Source organism: Rhipicephalus sanguineus, chromosome 11 (genome assembly GCF_013339695.2).
Source record: "Rhipicephalus sanguineus isolate Rsan-2018 chromosome 11, BIME_Rsan_1.4, whole genome shotgun sequence".
Classification (NCBI taxonomy): Eukaryota; Metazoa; Arthropoda; class Arachnida; order Ixodida; family Ixodidae; genus Rhipicephalus; species Rhipicephalus sanguineus.
The window spans coordinates 97,728,663-97,751,240 of NC_051186.1; the positions used below are offsets into that span (position 1 = coordinate 97,728,663).

The window sequence follows — 22,578 nt, forward strand, 5'->3', positions numbered from 1 at the left end:
AAGTAGTTCGGTGATTAGTAATAAACTCGGGAAACAGAGTTAACAAACTTATTATCCCACTATCTATGGACCTGCGAAACAGCAGTTGAAACTGACGATGAATATGCAGGGTAAGTTTGGTCAGCGATGACGATAATAAGTATAATGTAGCTGAAGGCCTGATTGAACAAAAGGACAAAAGGGTCATCTTGTTCAACGAATTGCCACGGGAACTTAAAAAAAATACACCATCTCCCGCTAAAGGGAACCATGTGTGGATGCGAAGCAGCGGGGGGATGGTTCGCTTGAGCGGGAAATAATGTAATTTTTTTAGGAGCTGCCTCGCCAGGTTCTTAAGCTGGAGCGATGTCCCGCGCCGTAAGCTGCATCCATCCATCGAAGCGTCGTGGAACGCGAACAGGAACGCTACGCGCGTCGTGTGTTCCTTCTAGCCTAGCCGCTAATTCTGACAGCGAGAGCGGGGAGTGCGGTCGACAGGCGCGCGAGAGGGGGGGAGCGTAGGAGAATAGAAGAGAGAGAGTAAGCGCGTGTGCAGTGGAGCGGGCACGCCACCGCCGGACACAGCCCCGAGCAAAAGCTGCTTAGCATCTAAAAAAGACGTCTCACATTTCAAGGAAGCTCGACGTGTTCCCAAAGACTCATAACAGAGGTTCCCTGGAACTTCGACGCTATTTTTTCCTTCATTCGCTTGATTTGGTCACAACTGAAATGATTTTTCCAGTCGCCAACGATCGCTTTACGCACAAAGTCTCCATTCATTGGTTTCGTCACCTTATCGTTGACCTCGTCCACCCGCGATGACGTCATTTCCGCAGCCTTTTCCGTCCACTTTCTAAACTCATCGTTGAACGCCGCCATGCTCTTAGCACTTATCGTGTCCAGGATCCTCTCCAGTATCTTCGGTTGATTTCGCAGTTTCTCGCCGTACTTGCTCCCCAGAAAGTCGGCGACCTTGATCACTTCCTCGCTGGTGTGTGATTTCAGTTTCTCGTACGTCACGAAGAGGACGTTGTCGTCGTGGATGTGGTCGTACCACGAGAGCAGCTCATCGAAGTAGTCGCCACAGTCTACTTTTCCCCGCAGAAACGCGTTTAAAAACGCGTCGAAGGATCCCTCGGCGAAGCGGTACTCCGGAAACGCCCTGGTATGGTGGTAGAAGGAAACGCAGCAGTCGTATGGGTTTCGGGCCACGAAGATGTACTTCGCTTGCGGAGAGTAAGGTACGCGGTTGAAAGGCAGGTGAGTCTTGATTGCGCCAGGTCGCGGCATGTTCTCCATCGCTTCGAGTCCAACGAGCTCTAGGAACGGCGACTTCTGCAGGAAGTCTCGAAGATTCTGTAATGTGTGCGAACTGCGTGTTATGAATCATCACTTTTTGTGTTTTTTTTTGCAATCCCCTCAGCAGCGTTCGAATCATCACCTCCACATTTTGGTACTTACTGGTAGTGCGAATGCAACAGTAACTACCTTGGTGTTATAAACTGCAAGATGACAAAAAATTACATTCGAGAATATCGGACAACACAAAAATCAGCTTCACCGCAAGGGCGAAGCAATGAATGTAGTAGCAGCAAGTTGTAATGTTATACGAAGTAAGGCTGGCAGCTAACTCTTTCAATCCAGTCTCGCGAAGCTCAACAAAACGCTTGTGTACGAGAATACGGCCGGTCCAGGGAGAGAACTGGATTTCGCAAAGTCTTTTAGCGTAGAGATCGTACCTCGTAGAAGGGTATACGAGCCGGACGCTGATGCCTGCTGAGAGAGCGCGCGCGCAAGCGATCGCGACCGCGCCCTTAGAAAGAAAGTTCGAAGTTGCTGCTCGAATGACGCACCCTCCCTTCCCTCCCTCCCTCGCGTCCGTTCATGCTCCTCCAAGACGGGCGACTTGCCCGTCTTGCAGCCATCTTTCGAAAGCGCAGCTTCGATGTATAAGGCGACGCATACGATGCTTGGAATCAAAGCACAAGCCGGCAGTCAAAACATTGCACTCAGAGAAGTTTGACACCTATATTCGTATCAAAAGGTTGCGATGGTATTTGCCTCACCTTTTATTATTCAGGACACTGATTCGGTGCACTCTGTATGCAAGCAAAACGGTAGCCTTTTGCTTGTAATGCTATGCGTACATGTTCGGCTGTACGCGAAAGTTGGTAAGGGTGACCGCTACACCTACCCTATCAGGGTCTGTCGTGGCGGATGAGCGGCTATGAGAGTGCTCTGATGAGCACGAAGGTACCTGTTTATTTGCGTGCTACTGTGCCCACATTTTCAAGGAAATCAAGGAACGCCGGTGCGTTTCGATTTAGATTGACATTATGTGAGCACACGTGGTTCAAATTAATGCGCCATTGCGCACAAAAGAGGGCTTCGAAAATTTTCGTTCTTTTGGTGCTTGAAATCTCAGAAATCTTGGATTGGCTAGTGTTTTGTGATACTTATGTGCCTCTAGGACACGAATAGTATAAAATTCGGCAGTATGTTTCGAGATGTGCCATGGTTTTTTATACCGATACACATCGGTATCCCTTCGTCTGCAACTCGAAATATGTTCTGTTCTCTTCCACTTAACTGCTGCTGCCTTGATAACCTAACGGAGTATGGGAATATTTAGACTAGCTTGAGAGCACGTGTTTTCTGTTTAGAAAAGAGAAATATACGAAAAAGCAGTATATCACACATTGGCCATTTAAGTTGTGAGTACAAGTACATTGCGCTCTGAGCGCCTCTTCATTCTCTCTGCTTGGTCTTAAATCCCTGCCTTCTACGGCCCGTCATACGAAACCAGAAACAGTGTGTCTTTACATCGCACTCGGGCAATAAAAGCAGCCAGGTTCCGTACACACCTATATAGTGAGCAAGAAGACTAAAGGGAACCAAGATGCCTTTTTTTTTTGGTAGTTGCCACTACACCGCTATCAATACAGCTTCAACGATGACTGACTTAACGTCATCAGCTAAAATACGAGACTTTAATGGCTTGTCCTGTGCGATTCTTAGCCGACGTTCTTCTTTATGCATGCGTATTGATTAATATACCAAATCAGCGGTCGTTGCAATCAGTGACACCGGCTATCAATTGAAGCGCTCGTACAAAAGCACACCACTGAATAAACCTGGAGTCTATGTTGCCACAACCACATTTGCAAAGAATCGCAAGCGCAATACGAGGCATGTGGGTTCAGTTCCAACCGAATGCAAGCGGTGTTTTCTTTCTCAGTTTTATTCTCGGTTTCTTTGTTATTGCTGTGCTCCTCTAAACGAACAATCAATATCGCACTATAATTTCGAGCCTCATTGTATGGGAGCGTTATGTATTCGGAAACTATGAACGTTGTGTAACATCATTTATGAGATAGCTCGACATTTTTAGCGCACTAGTAACATGTCGAAGGCAATGTTATATCTTCGTATATTATTTAGCCAAACTTATCTTTATTCCTTAAATATGTGTCCCCAGGGAACAGGTCTATTACATACTGGTGCTGTCCCACACCTTCAGCATGTGTTAATGGCAGGGGCGATCAAATGCCCTTTCCCGCCAGGTCTTTATAAATGAAGAAATATGTGCTTTCTCAACAACTTGAGTTTCTTAGTAACCACTTTGTCAATTATCTGCGCCATACGAAGACTTAATTTGCCGTCAACTTCCTCACATCCTTCTTTCGACATTCTACTGAACTCCATAGTTGTCGTTTGCCCATCCTGAAAACCTTTTGCCTGGACGAACATTCTGAAGAGCACTATATTTATTAACGAAAAAAGGTGTAATATTTGAATGCTAATTAAGAGGTGCATAACATGAGGTTATCACAACAATTTACGTGATGTACACCAACAGCTTTCTGGTCTTTTTAGGTGAAGTTGTCTTTTTTAGAAAATGTATTGAGACAGAGCAGTTTCGATTTGACGGCGAGACTTGCAGTAGCGTGTGAAATAACTTCTATGATAAATCAAAACATCCCGAGGTAGCTGATTCAGAGCATAGCTGAATGGCTTCCTTGATATTACGTGCATGCTGAAGTTTAAACCCGATAACTGTGACCAGCAGACACCGCTTTACAACAATTCGAATACATTTACTAACTTGAAACCTACGCCATAATGTGAATAACTGTAAGTTAGTTTATGGGTTCTTATAACTAGGGCACTCGGCAATGCGATATCTGTCATAGAAGGGCTACATCAATTCCCTAATACTCAGATATTCAAATTACACGACATGCCTCATGACCTCTTCTTAATGGTCGGACTTTAACATGTTGTGTTGTGGCGCAGATACATTATTCGAGCAAATTATTGGTGTGGGTGGAGATATAAGAACATCTAAAGTCATATGTAAGTACGAAACGCCATGCAGCAGGGCACCAGTGTACGCGATGAAAACAATCGCTAAGGAACAGGGTATCTCGACCGTTATGGAAATTGTTGTACGGCTGTCGCGGCATCAATACAACACAATACTGGCACCGTCGTTTCTCACACACTTAAAGGGACGCACTTTGATGAGGGCTAGCACTTTCACAAACAAGCCTGTACCTTAGGTTTCGCTCCATCGTTGTATATCGCATAGACGATTTGCTGCATCCACGTGCTCCCGCTCTTGGGAAAAGACACTACGAAAACGTCACCGGGCTTTGGCTTGTATTTGAGGGCTTCTCTGACGACTGGTTCCTGGAATATGTAGCTCAGGTGGAGTCCGCAGACATCTCGATAGACATTTTCACAGGCCATGGCCGGAAACACCTGTGTTGAGAACAGTCGATGATAAAAGCATAAGAAGCTTCGCAGAAAATTGTGGTAATGCCAACCTCGAAAATAGTAAAGTTAAAATCACTAGGAATAGGAATATCCCATGTTTTCTTTAGTATTTCATTGAACTGGGGTAAATTGAATGGTTATTTCATCTCGAATACAATTCAGGAAGGGGACAGGAGCTGAAGGCGGGCAAAGCTTGACAGAAGCACCTATAACTGCAACATACAGGTCTGCATCATTGAATAGTGGCACTTGTCTTTGTACTGAACAAACGCACGCGACCATGTATCCTGGAACGTACTATATTAAAACTAAACAGAAAACTTAGAACATAATAATCTCATAGAATAATAGTGTTACACTTATTTCTTTTAAAAGGTGTTTGATAATGCAAAGACATTCATAAGTAGTAAGTAAAAATTAAGAAAAAAACACACAAATGTAGCCATAATAAAACAATCTACACAATACTAACACATTGGTTGCGAATGTATATTGCCTTAATACACCCAAGTGTAGTACGTATGCATCTATATATAGGCATAGAAAACATTGGCACACATTCTTTCTCTCTCTCTCTCTCTCGGCACACATTCAATATTTTCTCCTAACAGTCACCTATTTCTCCAGGCACTCTGCAAGTAACACTTCGTACACATGACTTGTGAGTGCCTTTTAAATTACATTGAGTTTCATACTGCTTTTCTGCTTTAGTTAGAACTGCAAATACACGTAGTAACAAGTTATTTGTTCGTAATTGTACAACTAATCAAATAGGTGAATTGATGTTAAAAAGACAGCGCTCGCAAACACGCAAACAAAAGAGAGGTCAAGACACCCAAATTGCGTAAGTTTGCTTACACTAAGTTGCACGAATATTTGTTGGCTCACCGATTCGCAGAATTGTAAACTGAAAAGCATCTTTTGTGCAATCTTCTTGGTTTTTACGTAATACTACAGGTAAAATTTGTTCACAGCCGACTAATGCTGTTGTTTATGCGTGTACGAAGTGACCATAAAAATTCCGGGTAATGCTTAGAACGTTTTAGGATTGTGAAAGCCTACGCCTAGCTGGACCCATGGAAATGTGGAATGAAGCTCTGAGCCTACGCGGTGACGTATAGGCACGGTGCAAAAAGATTTTTCGAAAAGCGACAGCAGCGCAAGTACCCACAGCCCAACGAGGAGAAGCGGCCAACTTGGGCCCAGCCCCGAGTAGCAGCGAAAGTGACTCGCGTGCCTCCCCCCGTCTCCCCCTATCGTGCATGCTTGGCAGGGCTAACGCCGCAGGACCGGTTTGGAGCTCGCGCCTCACCCTTCGCGACACTTCGAACAATGCAGCAGCCATAGAGAATGAGTGCGTGAGAAAGGCTCAGTGAGGGGCTCAGTGAGAACGGTTATTTTTGTGCACGATATATTCGATGACATCTATCTGCATCTTAATCGACCTGGCAATATTTTTGAGAGTTATTTGTTGATTAAAGGCACCTTCCTCTGAATTATAATGGCGTTTCAGGTAACTAGGGTATAGCTTCAAAACATCCACGTTCGATTTTCAAGGATACAATCAACTACTATACTACTTTACAACTTTAGAAGATTGAGGCGCTTGCTCTTCGAAATGGAATGCACCGAAGCCTACCCCAGTGGGCGCACACTACAGACTGATTTCATGAACCTCCCGGTCACTGACCCTGCCTTCAGAGAAAATTGCCAAGTCTTTGAGAGGGACCTTTTTTTTTTTTTTTGAGGCGCAGAGGCGATTGGCTGCTGTGCTTAGGTCATCTGGCCGCGGCCTCGCAGGAGTTCTTAAGTTGTATCCCACTGTACTACTTTTCACTCTCCCTCTTATCAGCAATTAGGCAGCCAACATTGCAGCAATGATGAATGGAAAAGTGGCAGATTCTATTATTTTTATCTAAATAAATTCCTTTCATGACAATGGCTACCGCGGGTTTCATTCTTGTGCGCTGCGTAGAAAGGGCGCAAGCTTTGAAAACTTACCACTTTATAGCCGCTAGCCAGTTGCTTGCCGCAAAATTGACTCTGAAGCACGCTACCGTAGAAATTTACACGCTGCACGCCGAGCGATGGCATAAACAGGCGCCGGTCAACGAAGACGGATCGGACACGGTGAGATATCTTGTTTGTGGAAAGTAACCAATCGACTGACGCTGTGGGATATCCGATAAATAATGCGTTTCAGTACTTCAGGCTGTGTCGGCGTTCTTGCTGCTTAAACAATGCGTAGAGGGCGAGGAGAGCTTATCGTAGCGATGACAATATATCGATCATGAAGAGCGACGCCTAGAAAGATAAGGCTTGGCATCACGAAGGGTGACGCCAAGTCTTATCGTATCCACTTGTTCTGTTCATGCGTTTTGTCTGCGTGCACCGTCGGTCATTAATCGGCAGCACGTTTAAGGTCGTTTATGGCTCTGCGGGCGAGGGTCTTTTCACCTGATACTTTTATTTAACAAACTGCTGTTTTTTGTTGCAGCCTCCAATAAAATAATAATATGTGGGGTTTAACGTCTCAAAACCAGGATATGATTATGAGAAACGCCGTAGTGACGGGCTCCGGAAATTTCGACCACCTGGGGTTTTCTTATACGTGTACCTAAATCTAAGTACACGGGCCTCAAACGTTTTCGCCTCCATCGAAAAATGCAGCCGCCGCGGCCGGGATTCGATCCCGCGACCTTCGGGTCAGCAGTCGAGCGCCATAACCACTAGACCACCGTGGCGGTGCTTCTAAAAAAATTGTCACAGTGGCCGTTATCAATGAAGATGATTATTTCGATAATTATTAAGCTATACAACATTCACTTAGCACGTTTTTTTCCCCTTAGCAATTGAGCACCGAACACTTTAAATCCAGGCTAATTGGTCATTGATAATAAATTGCCTTAGACGATTTCAAAAAAATAACCTGACTTATTCAAGAGAACGGTGACTAATACTATTTCGGTTGCATTCTCGTAACACATACATCAGCTTTTTAAAAATCTTGCCCCCAATTAGCTGGAAGATCCTGTATAGCATCGACTATTTTTTATATAAAATAGAACACTAAAACCGAGTTGTAGCTCATTCACACGTCTATATAGACAGAGAAAGTAGGGAGAGGGCAAGCTGACCACTGCCACCTAGAGGGGCACAACGCCTGTCTACTCTTTCGGGAGGAGGGAAGAGACAGAGGAAAGAAAAATAGGAGGATAGAAAGAGGAAAGAAGACATGAAAGTAAACAAAAAAGGACGAGCTTTGGACAAAAATAAGTAAACACACGAAGTAAAGACACCTTAGAGGGATACGGAACGATAAATTTGCGGGCAGTGTTCTGTCGCAGAACAAGCGTTTAACTTTTAAAATGACATATACAACAAATATATTCGAAAAAAAGTACGAGAGACATCATTTTTGAGCGATTTTCGGTTGTGCCTAGCAGCCTCCGTAGCAGCTGCCATACATCATGATAGCCGACGGGCGCGCGACCGCAGCAGCCGCGGGGGCCGCGGTGCCTGTTCATTACTATCGGGGCTACTCGCTTGCAATTGTGGTATACATCTGAAACGCCAGAGAAACATATCTTTGTATGGCACATGCTTTCCAGGGGTCGGTCTTCGGTTTTAAATCATGCGTTGTGATGGAAGGAAAATTGGGGGACCCTTAAGCTTCGCCTCTAAGAGTTGAACGCGATAGCGATATCCGGCCCCTGGTGCGCACTTCAACCGCTAAGTGGATACTTATTAATGTGTGTTGTTACACAGACACACACGCACACAGACACACACACGCACGCGCGCGTTGTATATATATAGTTACGGTACAGGTTTTCGATCCAAAGCACTTCCGTGTGCTAGAACGGCGGAACCATGTGGGCTCTGCTGTAGTCGAGACATGTTTCTCACAATGCTTCACAGATGGCAGCACAATATCTAATGTTTGCTGCTTGTTTGATATGTTTTCCGCTATATGGACATAGTTGTCCATTTTTGGTGCTGTTTGCTAGTTTGTGTGTGTTTGTTTTTATCGGCGATGGGTGCACTATCTCGGCTTAGCGTCGCAAGGCGTCGCGCAAGAAACGTATTTTGATGGCCTCGCAGGTCGCTGAATGAGCTCATTTTCTTCGTAACAGCTGCCGAACAAAATGCGTTAAGGAGACTCCTTCCACTACATGGCATTTATGTAGTGTTTTTTTTTTTCGAAGCAGTTGCAAGTAACATCGTGGCTTTGTGGTAGGACACCTGCTTGCCACGCAAACGGCCCGGGTTCGATCCTCAATGGGACCGAAAGTTTTATTTTAATTGCATCTTTCTCGATTTTTCGGTTACGTACGATTTTTGGCTCACAAACGACGCCGTCACCGACGCCGACGGCGGAATTTCTGCGAAACGAGCTGTCTAACGCTATCGCGTTAAAATGCCTAGCTAATGCTGCCATAGAGAAAGGGAAACAAGACAAGATGGGTCGCTCAGCGACAAGCGGATCGATCTCTTCCCGCCACCTTCTCGCCCAATAGCCTTCGAGATTTTCGTGTCAAATAACAGGGACCTCGATCCAGGATAACGTAAGCGGAGTTCAGGTGGCGCAAGTAGCACAAGCAGAAAAAGAAAGAGGTGGGCAACATAAATGTGTAGCTTTTCCTTTTTTCTTTTTATTTGTTTCGTGCGCTTGTAAAGACATTTTCTTACACGATAAGTTGAAAATTCCTGAAGGAACATATTTTTTTATTTGCGACATAGACTTGCCCTTAAGGTATAACATTTGTTATGTATATTTGTGTTAAATGTGCGCCGTAAGGCCGGTGTTGTGTATGAAGTGAAGAAGTGCCTTGTGGAATTTGTTGTCATGTATCCATCGGTCATAACTGTTTGTGTCACTGTAGCGAAGACCAGCTTGCAGGAGATGACGGGAGCGTTCCGACTGTAATCCTTGGCATGTCCATATAAGGTTGTATGCATCTGCTTGCATCACTGGAACAGAACAGTACGGGCATGTAGCACCAACTGGTAAATGCGACCAGTTCCATGTTGAGATAACAGCTCAACATGAAAGAACATTCTGCCACCACGCGACATCGGCGATACGAAGTCATCGCCAGACCATCATGGCGCTTATTGAAGCAGGGTCGCTCTCATGCGCGTTTCTGCGGCATCGGTTTTTGCTAATCCACTCTGAAATGTAGTGGTATTCAGCGATATCTTGTGTGACAGTGGCGCTTTCCATCACGACAATACCGTGTCGTCTGATGTAGATGGCGAAAGCAAGGGGAGAACCCTCACTTTTGTGTCACTTGATGTACTGCGTAGTAATGTTGTTACCCGCGCTAATAGGCTGAGGGTACGTTAGATGTTGTAACTACAGCGTAGTTAGGAATCGGGCTCTTCGACGTAAACTTATGAAATGTACGTGACGATTTTCATATTCCCGAGATACGCATTTATTTTGGCACTCGCGTGATCAGATGACGGACAGTTCGGTGTAAACAAATTGACTAGCGTGTCGAAAACACAACTACACTGTAAACCTTTTCACACCCATATGGGTGTTTTAATCATTGAAACACCCTTGGTACACCCTTAATTGTGACAATTTTTTATTCAAAGGGTGTAAATGCAACACAAACGCCCTTTGCACGCCCTTATTTGAAATAAGGGTGGATGAAGGGGCTATGTTCAAATATAACACCCTAAATAACTGGTAGGGTGTGGGGGTGTTTCTTGAAATGTTACACCTATACAGTTTTGTGAAGGTGGTCGTTTTCACATGAACTTAATCAAATCTGTAATTATAACATTCAATATTATGCAACTTTAGACTAAAAAATGTGCTTGGCCAAGTGATAGCTACAATATGACAATGTCTGCGTACCTTGTGATGCAGCCATGAAATGTGAAGAGTTGAAGAAAAATGACGCATCGCTTGACCCACAAGGGTTGTTCGTAACTCACTGACTATATAAGCGCCACGCTTTCTATTAGGGTATGTGTTAACGGGTCTGTATATATACGCAGCTGTAGTGACTTGTTCATCTTATGGGTTGTATGCGTATGAGTGAATTCTGTATTGAATTGAGTGAGTGTGTACTATGGGTTGTATATGTATGAATGAATTGTGTACTGAATTAAGTGAGTGTGTGCTATGTGTCTCGCATACCAGTTAACGTGCGCTATCAATATAATGTACGTAAATCCTCTGCATTAGCCTTCTGTTGTCGCCGTTTCTCTCTTAATGGAGCGAGGGTCACGCGATTTTTTTAAGAGTGTGAATTATAGCTATAGTTCTACCCTGGAAGAACTAGCTATGTGATTTGATTTATAGTGCTTCAGAAGAAAAGGAGGAAAGGGGGCGGGTGTAACCGCTTTATTTATATTTTTGAAAGCGACCCGCCATGGTGGCCTAGTTATGATGCTCGAATGCTGACCCGCAGTTCGCGGGATCGAATCCCGGCCGCGGAGGCCGCATTTTCGATGAAAGCAAGAATGTTTGAGGCCCGTGTACTTTGATTTAGGTGCACCCCAGGTGGTCGAAATTTCCGGAGCCCTCCACTACGGCGTCTCTCATAATCATATTGTGGTTTTGGGACGTTAAATCCCAACAATCATTATTATTAAATTATTTTTGGAAGGGTGTTAGGGTGTATGTTGGCTTAAACACCCCATTTCACTTTTGCCACAAGGGTGTAGTTTTCATATTACACCCTTGAAAATTGATGCATAAAGGGTGTAAGTCCGTGAAGAACGCCCTTAAGGAGGGTGTAATCCTGCCTGCTACGCCCTTTCCGTGGGGTGTAAGGGTGTGCGTTATAGACACCAGAAAACACCTATATGGGTGTAATATGGTTTACAGTGTAGTGTTTGAAGCGATCAAGTGATAACGCGCGTCGCTCGCGTTTCTCAAACGCCTGGCGCAAGATAACTTGCAGTAGCAGGAAGATAAGTACCGCGTGCTTCGAAAATTCTCGCTTCGGCACGATCGAAAAAGGTTTAGCCCCGCGCATTTACTTCAAGCTCTTATAAAATATTTTCCCCTGTGATAACGTGCCTGTTGGGGCTGTACTACACGGCATTCTTTCGCAGAGGCCGGAACTTAGATATGCGTGCTCGTGGTTTTGAACGCGCATAGAATAAGGTCGTGTAATGTAACGCATTATATTAAGAGAACGTACAACAATCCTCACAATGAGATGTTCGTAAAATTAAATTGCGTTTGTTTCTAATTCCGCGCGTTAAACGGTTGTGCCCTATCGCATCTCCTCGTAGTATTTGCCCCGCCACGGTGTTCTAGTGGCCATGGTGCTCGACTGCTGGCCCGAAGGTCGCGGGATTGAATCCTGGCCGCGGCTGCTGCATTTTCGATGGATGCGAAAATGTTTGAGGCCCGTGTACATAGCTTTAGGTTGCACGTTAAAGAACCCCAGGTGGTCGAAATTTCCGGAGACCTCCGCTATGGCGTCCCTCATATTGATATCTTGGTTTTGGGACAATAAACGCCAGATATTGTTATTATCCGCATAGTTTTACCATAGATATTTTTTTCAGCTGACGCAGACTTAGAGCTTCGCGTGGCTACAACGGTTACGTTTTTTCGTGTGACTACAATGCAAAAGGACAGACTGCATTCAGTAAGTATTGACTGGGCGTTTTTTTTCTCGTTTTTTTTACCGTGGAAAATAAACATCGCAGGGCGTCTTCCGTCTATTTTAAGGAATTTCGCGCAGCCAAGAGATCAGCTGCAATGACGGTTATTGGAGCCGCTCGATTCGATAGTCATACCCAGAACCCGGAGGGAGTCCACCCTGTGAATGAAGGAGCCCTCACCTGTCCAAAGAGTGATGCTGATATCCTCTACTGGCTTCCAACTTTTCGGTTTGGGGCTCCTGAGCTTGGGCCTGTACAGCACGAGTTATGATTTACGCGACGAGCACCGAAGACCAGTCGGTTTTAGGTAGTTCTCCGTGACCTCAATAGCTTCCTGTAGCACAGCCTCTATTCATTCATCAATGCCTCCAGTACACCATATGGTAATGTCGTTGGCATAGATTGTGTGGTTAATTCCGTCGACTTTGGAGAGTCTTCTAGACAGGCCGATCATGGCGAGATTAAAGAGGGTCGGGGATAAGACGGACCGTTGTGGCGTCCCTCTGAAGCCGAGCCCGAGCGGGTCCGAAGCGAGGTCGCCCGTTTTGAAAATAGCCTCTCTGTCTGTCAGGAATGATTTCATGTAGTCCTGGAAGCGCTTGCCAAGCCCGAGGCACGAGATCTGACTCAGCACGAAGTGGTGGAGAACATTGTCGAATACCCTCTCCACATCCAGTCCCAGTATGGCTCTTCCATGCCTGGAAGCGCTTGCCAAGCCCGAGGCACGAGATCTGACTCAGCACGAAGTGGTGGAGAACGTTGTCGAATACCCTCTCCAAGTCCAGTCCCAGTATGGCTCTTACATTCCTTGTGTTGCGATCGATGACCTGGTCTTTGATGAGCTTCATGGCGTATTGCGTCGAGAGGCCCGGGCTGAAGCCTATCAGGTTGTGGGGGTAAACGTCGCGGTCCTCCAGGTATCCCAAAACCCTGTTCAGGATGGCGTGTTCGGCCACCTTACCCACGCAAGAGGTCAGCAAGATGGGCCGTAGGTTGTCGAGGCTGGGAGGTTTGCCCGTTTTGGGAATGGGGATAGTGGCGGCCGTCTTCCGGATCTCCGGGACTCTACCACTCCTCAGCGCCTGGTTGATGGCATCCGCCAGGTACTCCACCGACTTGTCATCCAAGTTTCTGAAGGCCTTGTTTGTGATCTTATCTGGACCCGGGGCCGACCTGCCGTTTAGGTCGCACATGGCCTGTCGGATCTCCTCGATTCCAAATTCCGCATCCAGTTCTGGGTTAGCGCCCCCCCACATAGTCGGGGCGGGAGGTGGCAGGCCGGAGGCGATTGGTAAGTACTTCCCCAGTTCTGCCAGTACCTAATTTTCCGAGGATCCTTGCCTAGCTGCATGCAATATGCGAGTCAATGTACATCTCTGGTTTGATTTGGTGGTGTTCTCGTTCAGCAGGTGATTTAGGAGGTTCCAAGGGCCACTCCTCCACATCTGCCCGTCTACCGAATAGCAAACCTCGTCCCATTGCTTCTTAGAAAGGACCTTACAGTGTTCTTCAATGCTTCTGTTGACCTCGGCTATCTTCTTGCGAAGCCTGCGATTGAGGCGCTGTCCCTTCCACCTGGCCAGAATGTACTGTTTGGCCTCAAGAAGAAGAGCTAGTCTGCTGTGATGATAAAAAAAATTCTCACCTTGGCGATTCAAAAATGTAACGCACAGACTGGCTGTAGCGATAAAAAAACGAAGAAAAAACGACTGGACACTCCAAAATTTCAAACTGCGCGCGCACGCAAACAAAACCGAAACTTGCGAACTATCATAAGCGACCACTTGGTCTCACAATGCATTTCACGAGAAGGGGAAGCCCTCTCACGATTCCATTGCTCTCTAATTCGGCCACATGGCCCCATGGCAGTGTCCACTCTTTACGTAGTTTCCCTTTCCCTATGCTGCTGCGCTAAAGGCTGTCATAGCAGCATCGTCGGTCGCGACACAACGTCGCATACCTTTCCTAGAGATGACAAGCAGCGTAGACTTTGGATACGTACTACTCAGCCATCCCGCGAAACCTGGACACATTTAAAACTGACTTCATTTGCTAGCTCGGACCACATCGTCGCTTGACTTAGCTGCGTCTGAAAAAAAAAACGAAAACAGCAAAATCACGAAACGGGGGCATCCTCTAGCCGTAATGCGCGCAAACGAGGTTTGCTTTCGAATATTCCGCGCTCTCAATCGTGAGGAAGTCAACCGATCTCGATTAATTCAACCAGTAAATGGCTTGTAGTGTGTGTATGTGACAGTAGCTGCGGTATGCGCAGTGCTATTCCACACACGCGAAATTCCGCACACGCGGTGCCTCGTCGCGCAAAAACGAACTGCGCAGCGCTCGAACATCCACCGCAGAGGCAAACACAAAGAGATGAACTGCGATGCCTCTATTCAGCGGTAATAACTACCCCCCTGCCTCAACGAAGGAGATGAAACCACGCATTTTACATTCTCGGTAACATTAATTTATCTTCTGCTTCCGCTGCACGTTGGACCGTGTTGCTGGCTCGGACTGCCTGACTGGCACGTCCGCGGCCTACTGCTCCTCTTCGCCGCTTGGTGCAGAATGCTCGTAAATGTAAGCGGTTAGGTTGAAATGGTGTGCATCATCGGAGGTGAATTCATCGCTGGTACAGTGACCACGACACGAATACATACTGTGCAGTTATGCGACGGCACGCCCTTCGAAAGGCAGCGGCTGGCCGGCTGGCTGTCCAACGAGGGCGTCGTGACGTCACGCCTTCCAACTCGCGTCGGCCGAGTGCCTTGGCGCACTCTCACAAAAACGTCGAAAATAAGACGAACCGCTCGAAAGTTTGCTAAGTGGTGACTTCTTTTCGATGTAAGCGCACACTGAGATTTCAATTTGAGCTTTTCCGTAAAATTTTAAGATTTTGGTTTAGTGTACCTTTGAGCTGCTCCATAGGCCCGGTCACGTCGAGTATTACGCCCTCTCAGAAAGAGGCATAGGCGTGCGTGCGCAGGATTCTTCATTAGCGGGCCCAAGTTTCACAGCTGATCCACTTGCCCCCCTCGCCCCCCCCCCTCACCCCGTTTGCCGAGTCCGACAGAGAATGAGGTTCGCAATGAATGCAAAAATGAAAATGAAGTGAAGACAGGGCTTCTCACAAGGGTCTGCCATTGGCCCCCGGCATTCCGTGAAAAGGTGCAAAGTAAACGGTTCTCTGCATGGAAGATCAAGGGTCCTTAGTCGACATTTTCGTCAAAAAAAATAATAAAACATGCGCAACCGTAACCCTGCGCATAAAAAATGACGTGAAAGGTCCTACTGAGTAATGGCATGGTGTAGAATTCACGCCCCCCTTTAGATGTTTAGGGGGGCTTCCGCCCACCCTAATCATCTAAAGGGGGTTGCCTATTTCGCTCTTTAACGAGCTCGTTAACGCTATTCAGTTGAAACTTAACGCAGAACCTCCATTGGGATTTGTTTGTGATGTGCAAGCATAGTTGGATATTTTCAGTAATTTTTTTGTACGAGACTGCGATTTCATCTTTTCTTGGCAAATTGTGGTCGCGCGGCGTAAGCACGTTTTTCATCATGGGTCTAGCGCTCGCCACCGTCTGGAACGGCCCAGTGCAAGGGCCGTTTCGCGACTGCGGAAACGCGCGTTGGCTGTACGTCTTCGCCAAGTCGGATTTTTTCTGACCCGTAAAAACGCTCATGCCAGCTTTACATATTGCTCTACAGATGGCTTTTATTCAACCACCACGCAATATTTGAACAGGCACTTACAAGAAAAACCTCACGTTTTATTTTTCAGTATTTATACAACGTATTCATGCGGCTCAGGTACATTTACATTCTGCAAGCGCCAGTGGTTAAAGACACTAGCCTACTGAGAGTGGGGATTCGGGTTAGAAAGACAGCACCGCATAAGAGTTTGTATTTTTCATGCCTTTAGTTCTTTACGGTAATTCGTCTTACATCGCATACGGACGGAATTTTACGTCCCAGAACCACGATTTGATTATGACAGACGCCGTAGTGGAGAGCTCCGCAAATTTTAACCATCTGGTGTTCTTTAACGTGCACCTATGTTTAGGTACACGGGAATCTAGCATTCTCACGTCCATCAAAGATGCGACCCCAGCGGCCGGGATTCGATCCCGCGACCTACGGGTCAGCAGCCGAGCACCATAACCACTAGACCGCCGTGGCGTGTCTATAGGGATGGACGAACAAATAATCTTTAGTTGAGTTGGTGTATAAATGCTTGCGCGCTTAAAAGCTCGTTGATAGTCTTGATTGTGCACTTGCTGAGGTATTGGAAGCTTATATTCAGACTCTGTGGGTGCGCTCAGATTACGTTTACATCACATGAAGTACATTAAAGGGAAGCTGAAGTTGTTTTAGAATTCGGTAAAACTTTATTGTTAACAAGGAACCACATTATTGTCGAAGATGGCGCAATTTTTTTCGCCGTTGTGGCAGCAGGAGCTTTAACATACGCGAAAGAAAAGTTCGTCTTGCTCCGCCCTCGCGAACGCGCCGAAAGTGTGGGCGTGGCCGGAACTACGTCATCGTCGGTAGCTTTAGCAGAGCCGCGCAGCACTGTCGTATCTTAAACCGTGGCCTCCGTTACGAGTTCCGGCTGCGCGCGTTGGTGGAACTGATCGCAAAGGCCATGCTTTAACAGTGATAATGGTGCCGATGACGTAGCATACCGAAGATGACGTCACCGCGTTCGCTCAGCATCTCAAGAAGCCCTGCGGCTGCACCGCTGTTTTTTGCCAAGAAATGCTATTTCCGTTCACTTCTGTGAACTCTTACATTGGTTTTCGAGTTCAGCAGGGATAAAACTACGATTTTACACTCCAAAGTCATATTTTTTAAAAGTGCTTCAGCTTCCCTTTAATGTTACGAGGCTTTGCAATATAAAGCTTCGGAATCCTGTCAACTTTTTTGTATCACTACTTATAACTTCGGTTTCTAGACGCGGAATGAAACAGCCCCTTGTGCGACGAGCATCGATCACAGAGGTGGACCTTACAAAGTACAGACGTGAGCGCGCTTAGTGTGAACACGAAAGCGTGCGCCATTGTACTCTCAGACACGCACACCTATACCAACAAGAGGCTTGGTACTTGCACAGTTCGTCTGTGGAGTGGTTATCTTACTCTCCTGTACATCGTGTCAACGGTGCTCGACGAACGTGCCCTCAGATGACGTGGTGCGCGCGATCATGCTCTAGTATTGACGCTAACGCACTGCGCGTGTGGCGATCCTCGCGCTGGGGCAGCTGGGCGGGGCCAACATCGTTGCGCGGCATGCGCTCCCATTTTCGCGGTAGAGCACTGCACGGGCTCCGGCTTAACCGTAAACCTGGGCCCGGCCCGGCCCACGGGCCGGGCAGGGTAAAATAGTTTTCACGGTGGGCCCAGGCCGGGTTCGGGCCTGAAGCTCGGGGCTTAGGGTCGGGCCCGAGTTTGAGGTGGCTGGCTCGGGTCGGTCTGGACTAAAACTTCGCCCAGTTATTAAGATTCCTAGCTCCACATACGTTGTGCATACATATATGTTCGACATATTTTGTCTAAGAAAACGCTCTTTTTATTTGGGTCAAACTACTCGGAGAAGTTTTATGAGGGACAGGTACTGGACTTCTTTCGCTTCTTGCATATGGGGCTACTTGATTTATCTGAAACGGGCGAGCTAAAAGTAAATAGACCTGGCGCTTATATAGATAACATCTCACTATTCTGTGCTTTATTAAATGCATACCTATATTTTCTATCCCAAACGTTATTTTGTAATCGGAGTAATAAAACTTATATAATAAATTTGTATGTATAACTTGTCATCGGAACAGCGATCACAGAGCTCCAAAGCGAGGCAAGTTTCTTGAAAGTTTCAGCACTGCACGAAAACGAAAGGTCCGCGCGGACACTCGTGACATGTAAATCCTATAAAGACATTCTTTTTCCGTGTCTCCGTCACGGCTCCCAGTGGTCAGGGGACGCGACATGGACATGCACAGCCTGCTTTGTGTGCCCACATTGTTAACGTCTCAGCTTTCTTCTTGTTCCACTATGTGGCGCGAGAGCTACATGATAACTACCGCAACAGCGCTGGAATGTGCACAAATAGCAAGGATCTATTAAACAAGGTGTAGGTCAGACTATACTCACTTGATGAAATATCTGGCCTGAAAAACGACCATTACGATATTCGTAACTAAACTGGAAGGAGCCCTGAAAATAGATCGAAATCTCTTCGTCCACTTCCTGCCGATCCTACCCGCGTTCTGCAATCGCCACCTTCTACAGATACAACATCGTTAGCGAGGCATGCACTATTATAATAAGAACAGAAAAAAAAGGAACAGAGTACAAACCATGCGTGACATACACTCCTGAAACGTGCAAGAAGAAGCCCTCAAAGAGGGCTTTTATAGGTTATACTGAAGAGTGGCACCACGTGCGGGAACAAGAGAAATGAAGCGATCAGCTGGACAACTATATTCATTCTTCAGTGTTCCAAAGAGACGTGCGAAATTTGCTTCAGTGAGAGGAGTCTGAGCACGACTGCCGACGCCTTCACAATTCACAAGGCAGATTTTGTGCGCCCCTGCGAATAGCGCAAGCAGTTCAAGAAACTTTAGTGTAACAGGATATCTGATGCAACAGCACATGGCGCCCTCAGAGCAGGAATATCTTGATAATTTGACTTTTCACACAATAACATGTCAAGAAATGAACTGTAAACTATGCTACAAAAAACGTATAGATTGTATATACCTGCAGGGGTGTGATAAATGGAAAGAATGGTATCACAAATAGTTTTTTTTTTGCTTTCGGCTGTTTATTCGTATTTGGAACAGTATACGTGGTGCTCGCAGTTCGTTGTAATTTTTATCTAGGTGTGCGTATTTCCAACAAAGGCAATAAACTTGCTTTTTCTCCTGTGTTTATCTTGATGTGGCAAGGTGCTACTATGATGAAGACAGGTGCTGCATATCCAGAAGGGTGCACGATTGGGTTGGTTGGTAGAGCATGCTTTAAATTTTAATAGGTAGCACAATAAAAGCAGAGTGAAGATAGCGTTCTGTTCTCTGTCTCCTGTGTTCTTGTTGCGCCCCCTGTTCAAACTGAACTCATTGCAAATCAATTTCCTTTCTACAGTATCTGCTACCTAATGCTCTTGATGATTCCCTTTGTATTTTCAGAAAAATAGTTGCAGTATACAGCTGCCGAATAACGGTTCACCGTACGCGGTATGTCCACTCAACTGTTACCACAGTGAGGCCCTCTTGTACGTTGAATTGTCATAGAATACAGCACGTTTGTTAGCGTAGCATGCTCCAACAAAACCTAGGTATTTGCTACTTTAAACGATTTGCTGTCGATTCCATTTTCGCGCAACACCACCTAGATTATTGGCTCTGGCCCCTGTCGGGCCCGATCTGCGGTCGGGCCGGGTAGGTGAAAATTTTTCCTGGGGTAAAGACGGGCCCGGGTTTCGCTTTAAGTCACCTGGCCGAGTTCGGCTGGGTAAACTTCAACGAGTGCCTGGCTCGGGCCGGGTCCGGGCCTAGAATGACGGCCCGTGCATAGCTCAAGTTCGCGCTAAGCGTGCTCACGTAGAGTCGAAAAGATGGCTCTTATATGCAGCGAAAAATGGCTTGACTCGATACGCAGGTATGAAATTTGAGCACAAAATTGTTGTTCATTACGAGTGCAAATTTACTCTCTAGAACATTTCAGTTCGCACTGAAATTTTAACAGCAAAGCTGCTTAAGTTCGCCGCAATTTGTCTGTCGCAAACATTAATAATAATCATCATGAACCGGCGCTCTCTCTACATTACAGTGAACTAGAACTTATAGCGAACGGGAGGTTTCAGGCGTTCCTCTTGGCAAAGAAAAATCCAGGTGGCGCCAGTTCAACTTTTTCTAGTCGCACCCCCCCCTCCTTCTGCTGTAGGCGCTGGGCCCGCGTTTCTTGTGTGCATTTCTCCGCGTTCCGCGTCATTGAGCGGTGCCGTGCATTAATAGACAGCTTTAGTTGAGCGCCCGCTACATATATGTGGACGCAGCCTGTCATTGAGAATGGCTGGCTGGCTGCGTCCGCAGAGCTGCTGCGGATGCATCCCGAATAGACGATTTTCCGCAGCTGGTTTATTAAATCAAACTAGATGGCGCCACTGGCGCCACCACACCGTGGCCGTCCCCCAACCATGGCCGTCTCCATGGCCATCCCCCTGCCGTGGCCTTTGGCAGCGCTGCTCAATATGTCTCCATCCGCGTCGCGTCGTCTGCTCGGCGTTCCCATAGCGTCTGCGCGCACACGAGTAAAAGCGAGCAGACGGCGCAGACGGCAGCGCCGGAAAAGTAAACATGGCGGCACCTGTGGATGTAGTTTCCTTCCGCCTCGAATTTATCACGTCGTCGTCCTGCGCTGTGTGTCCCGTAAGTACAAAACCTCCGCATTTATTTGCTTTATATTCGCGTCCTGAAGCTTCGAGAGCGATGTACTCGTCGGTATTTTGCAGTATTTCCAAGATTCATTCTCATATTGTCCGAGACAAGGCTTAGCAGGCATGGCTGAACAAACACAGCTGATCGCAATAATAAAGACAAAGCATACCTGACGTTTCTTCTCCAGCGTGAGCTGACACAAAGCGATGGCCGATTTTGCCATTTATTTATTGCTGTGAGGACAGTGGGTGAGTAGCAAGCGCGAGTTTGGATCGAAGCGGGCTGTCGCGTCTGCATGGGTGCTGCCATGTTGGCTTGTAACCCCAGCTACTGGCGGTTGCTAATACAACAATTAAAGACATACACCATAAATACGACGCAGATTAAACCTATCCCTTATCGTTGTGGCATGGTACGTACCAAACAAACGCAAATGTCTCAACGTTTTCAACTCTGAGGCGATTACATGTAGAACTATGTTTTGCTGCGCAAGCATGTGACTTGCTTACACCGTGCAGCAACCGGCTTGTGTAGTACGGCCAATGTAGTACGTGTTCACAATTGCGGTCGAACACACGGCTTGTGTAGTACGGCCAATGCGTTGGCTGGGGCAAATGGCTGGGGGAAGGCCAGTTATGATCACGTGATCAAACATGGCAGCGCCCGTGCGCCGCTGCGGAAAATCGTCTATAAAGCTGTCTAACGCGTGTAACAGAGAACGTGTACGCCGTTCGCTTCGACTAACATCCAAGGAATATCGTACTCAGCTCTTTCAGCAGCTACCATATTTGAGACGCCAGTGATACATCAGCTCACGGCGTCTCACCGTTCTTCAACGGACGCGCCGAGCAGTGCTGTCAACACTGGACGCTTGTAAAAAAAAATAATAATAATAATAGCTGCGGGGTGGCAACAATAAGAGCAACGCATAGTGAGTCCACTATAGGCGAACGCATCGGAGCGCTAGAAAAAAGTGCAGCCGCTATCCTTGCGGCGAGGAGACGCGTTCAGTTTCAGCCGCTGCATTGCCAGGCTCCTCCGATCGCACCACTAGGATACATGTTCTAGTTCACTATACTCTACATCCTTTTTCTAATCTTCATCTTCTTCTACTTCGCTCCCATGCGCCGATTTTTCTGGCGGGCTTGAATTAGCCGTGATGGGCGATAGAACGAGTATAGAGAAAGAAAGGAAGAGAGGGAAAGGAAGAAATACAAAGAAAGAGAAATAAATTAGTGGAGAACAATATTCTTCAGGAGACGGGATTCGAACCCACGTACCCTTCATCCGAAGGCGAGCGTCCTAACCTCATGGTTACCCAGGCATAGCATAGTGAATATAGCGTAGTACAGTGTAGCAAGGGGTTCGGAAGGGGACGTGAGCGTGAGGAGGAGGGAAAGGAGGAGGGGAGAGAGTAACGTATACTATAAAAAGAATAGAGAGAGAGCTAAATAAATAGAAATAAACAGAGAAATAAAGACATAGAAGAAACAGAGAGAAGAGAGAAGAAAGAAATAGAGGAAGAGAGAAGGAAAAAAATTGGAGAACATAGCAAAACAGCAACAGCCATGACTACCTAGGCGCCCTAGAGCTCCACTTTCTCTTTAGCATTGCACTTCCACTGAAAACTACGCTAATTTTTTTTTCAGATTGTCCACAGTATTTTACCAGTGACACGAGTGCACTTTGAAAGAGCGTGCACATGTTATGTTGGTTTTTATGACGCTCAAAGAACAGTG

General features: G+C 46.5%; 1 protein-coding gene across 2 annotated transcripts in view; it reads right to left on the reverse strand.

The window, feature by feature from the left end:
• Nucleotides 1-485: 485 nt before the first annotated feature.
• The window catches only part of LOC119373706 (sulfotransferase ssu-1), a 31,792-nt gene continuing 9,699 nt past the window's right edge, over nt 486-22,578 (reverse strand). For both annotated transcript variants that reach the window (XM_037643772.2, XM_049410986.1), the window contains exons 2-3: nt 4,537-4,743; nt 486-1,335 (exon numbers count right to left, since the gene is read on the reverse strand). In XM_037643772.2, coding sequence (XP_037499700.1) covers nt 610-1,335; nt 4,537-4,731 — 921 coding nt within the window. In that variant the 5' untranslated portion in view covers nt 4,732-4,743 and the 3' untranslated portion in view covers nt 486-609. The remainder of the gene's footprint in view (nt 1,336-4,536; nt 4,744-22,578) is intronic.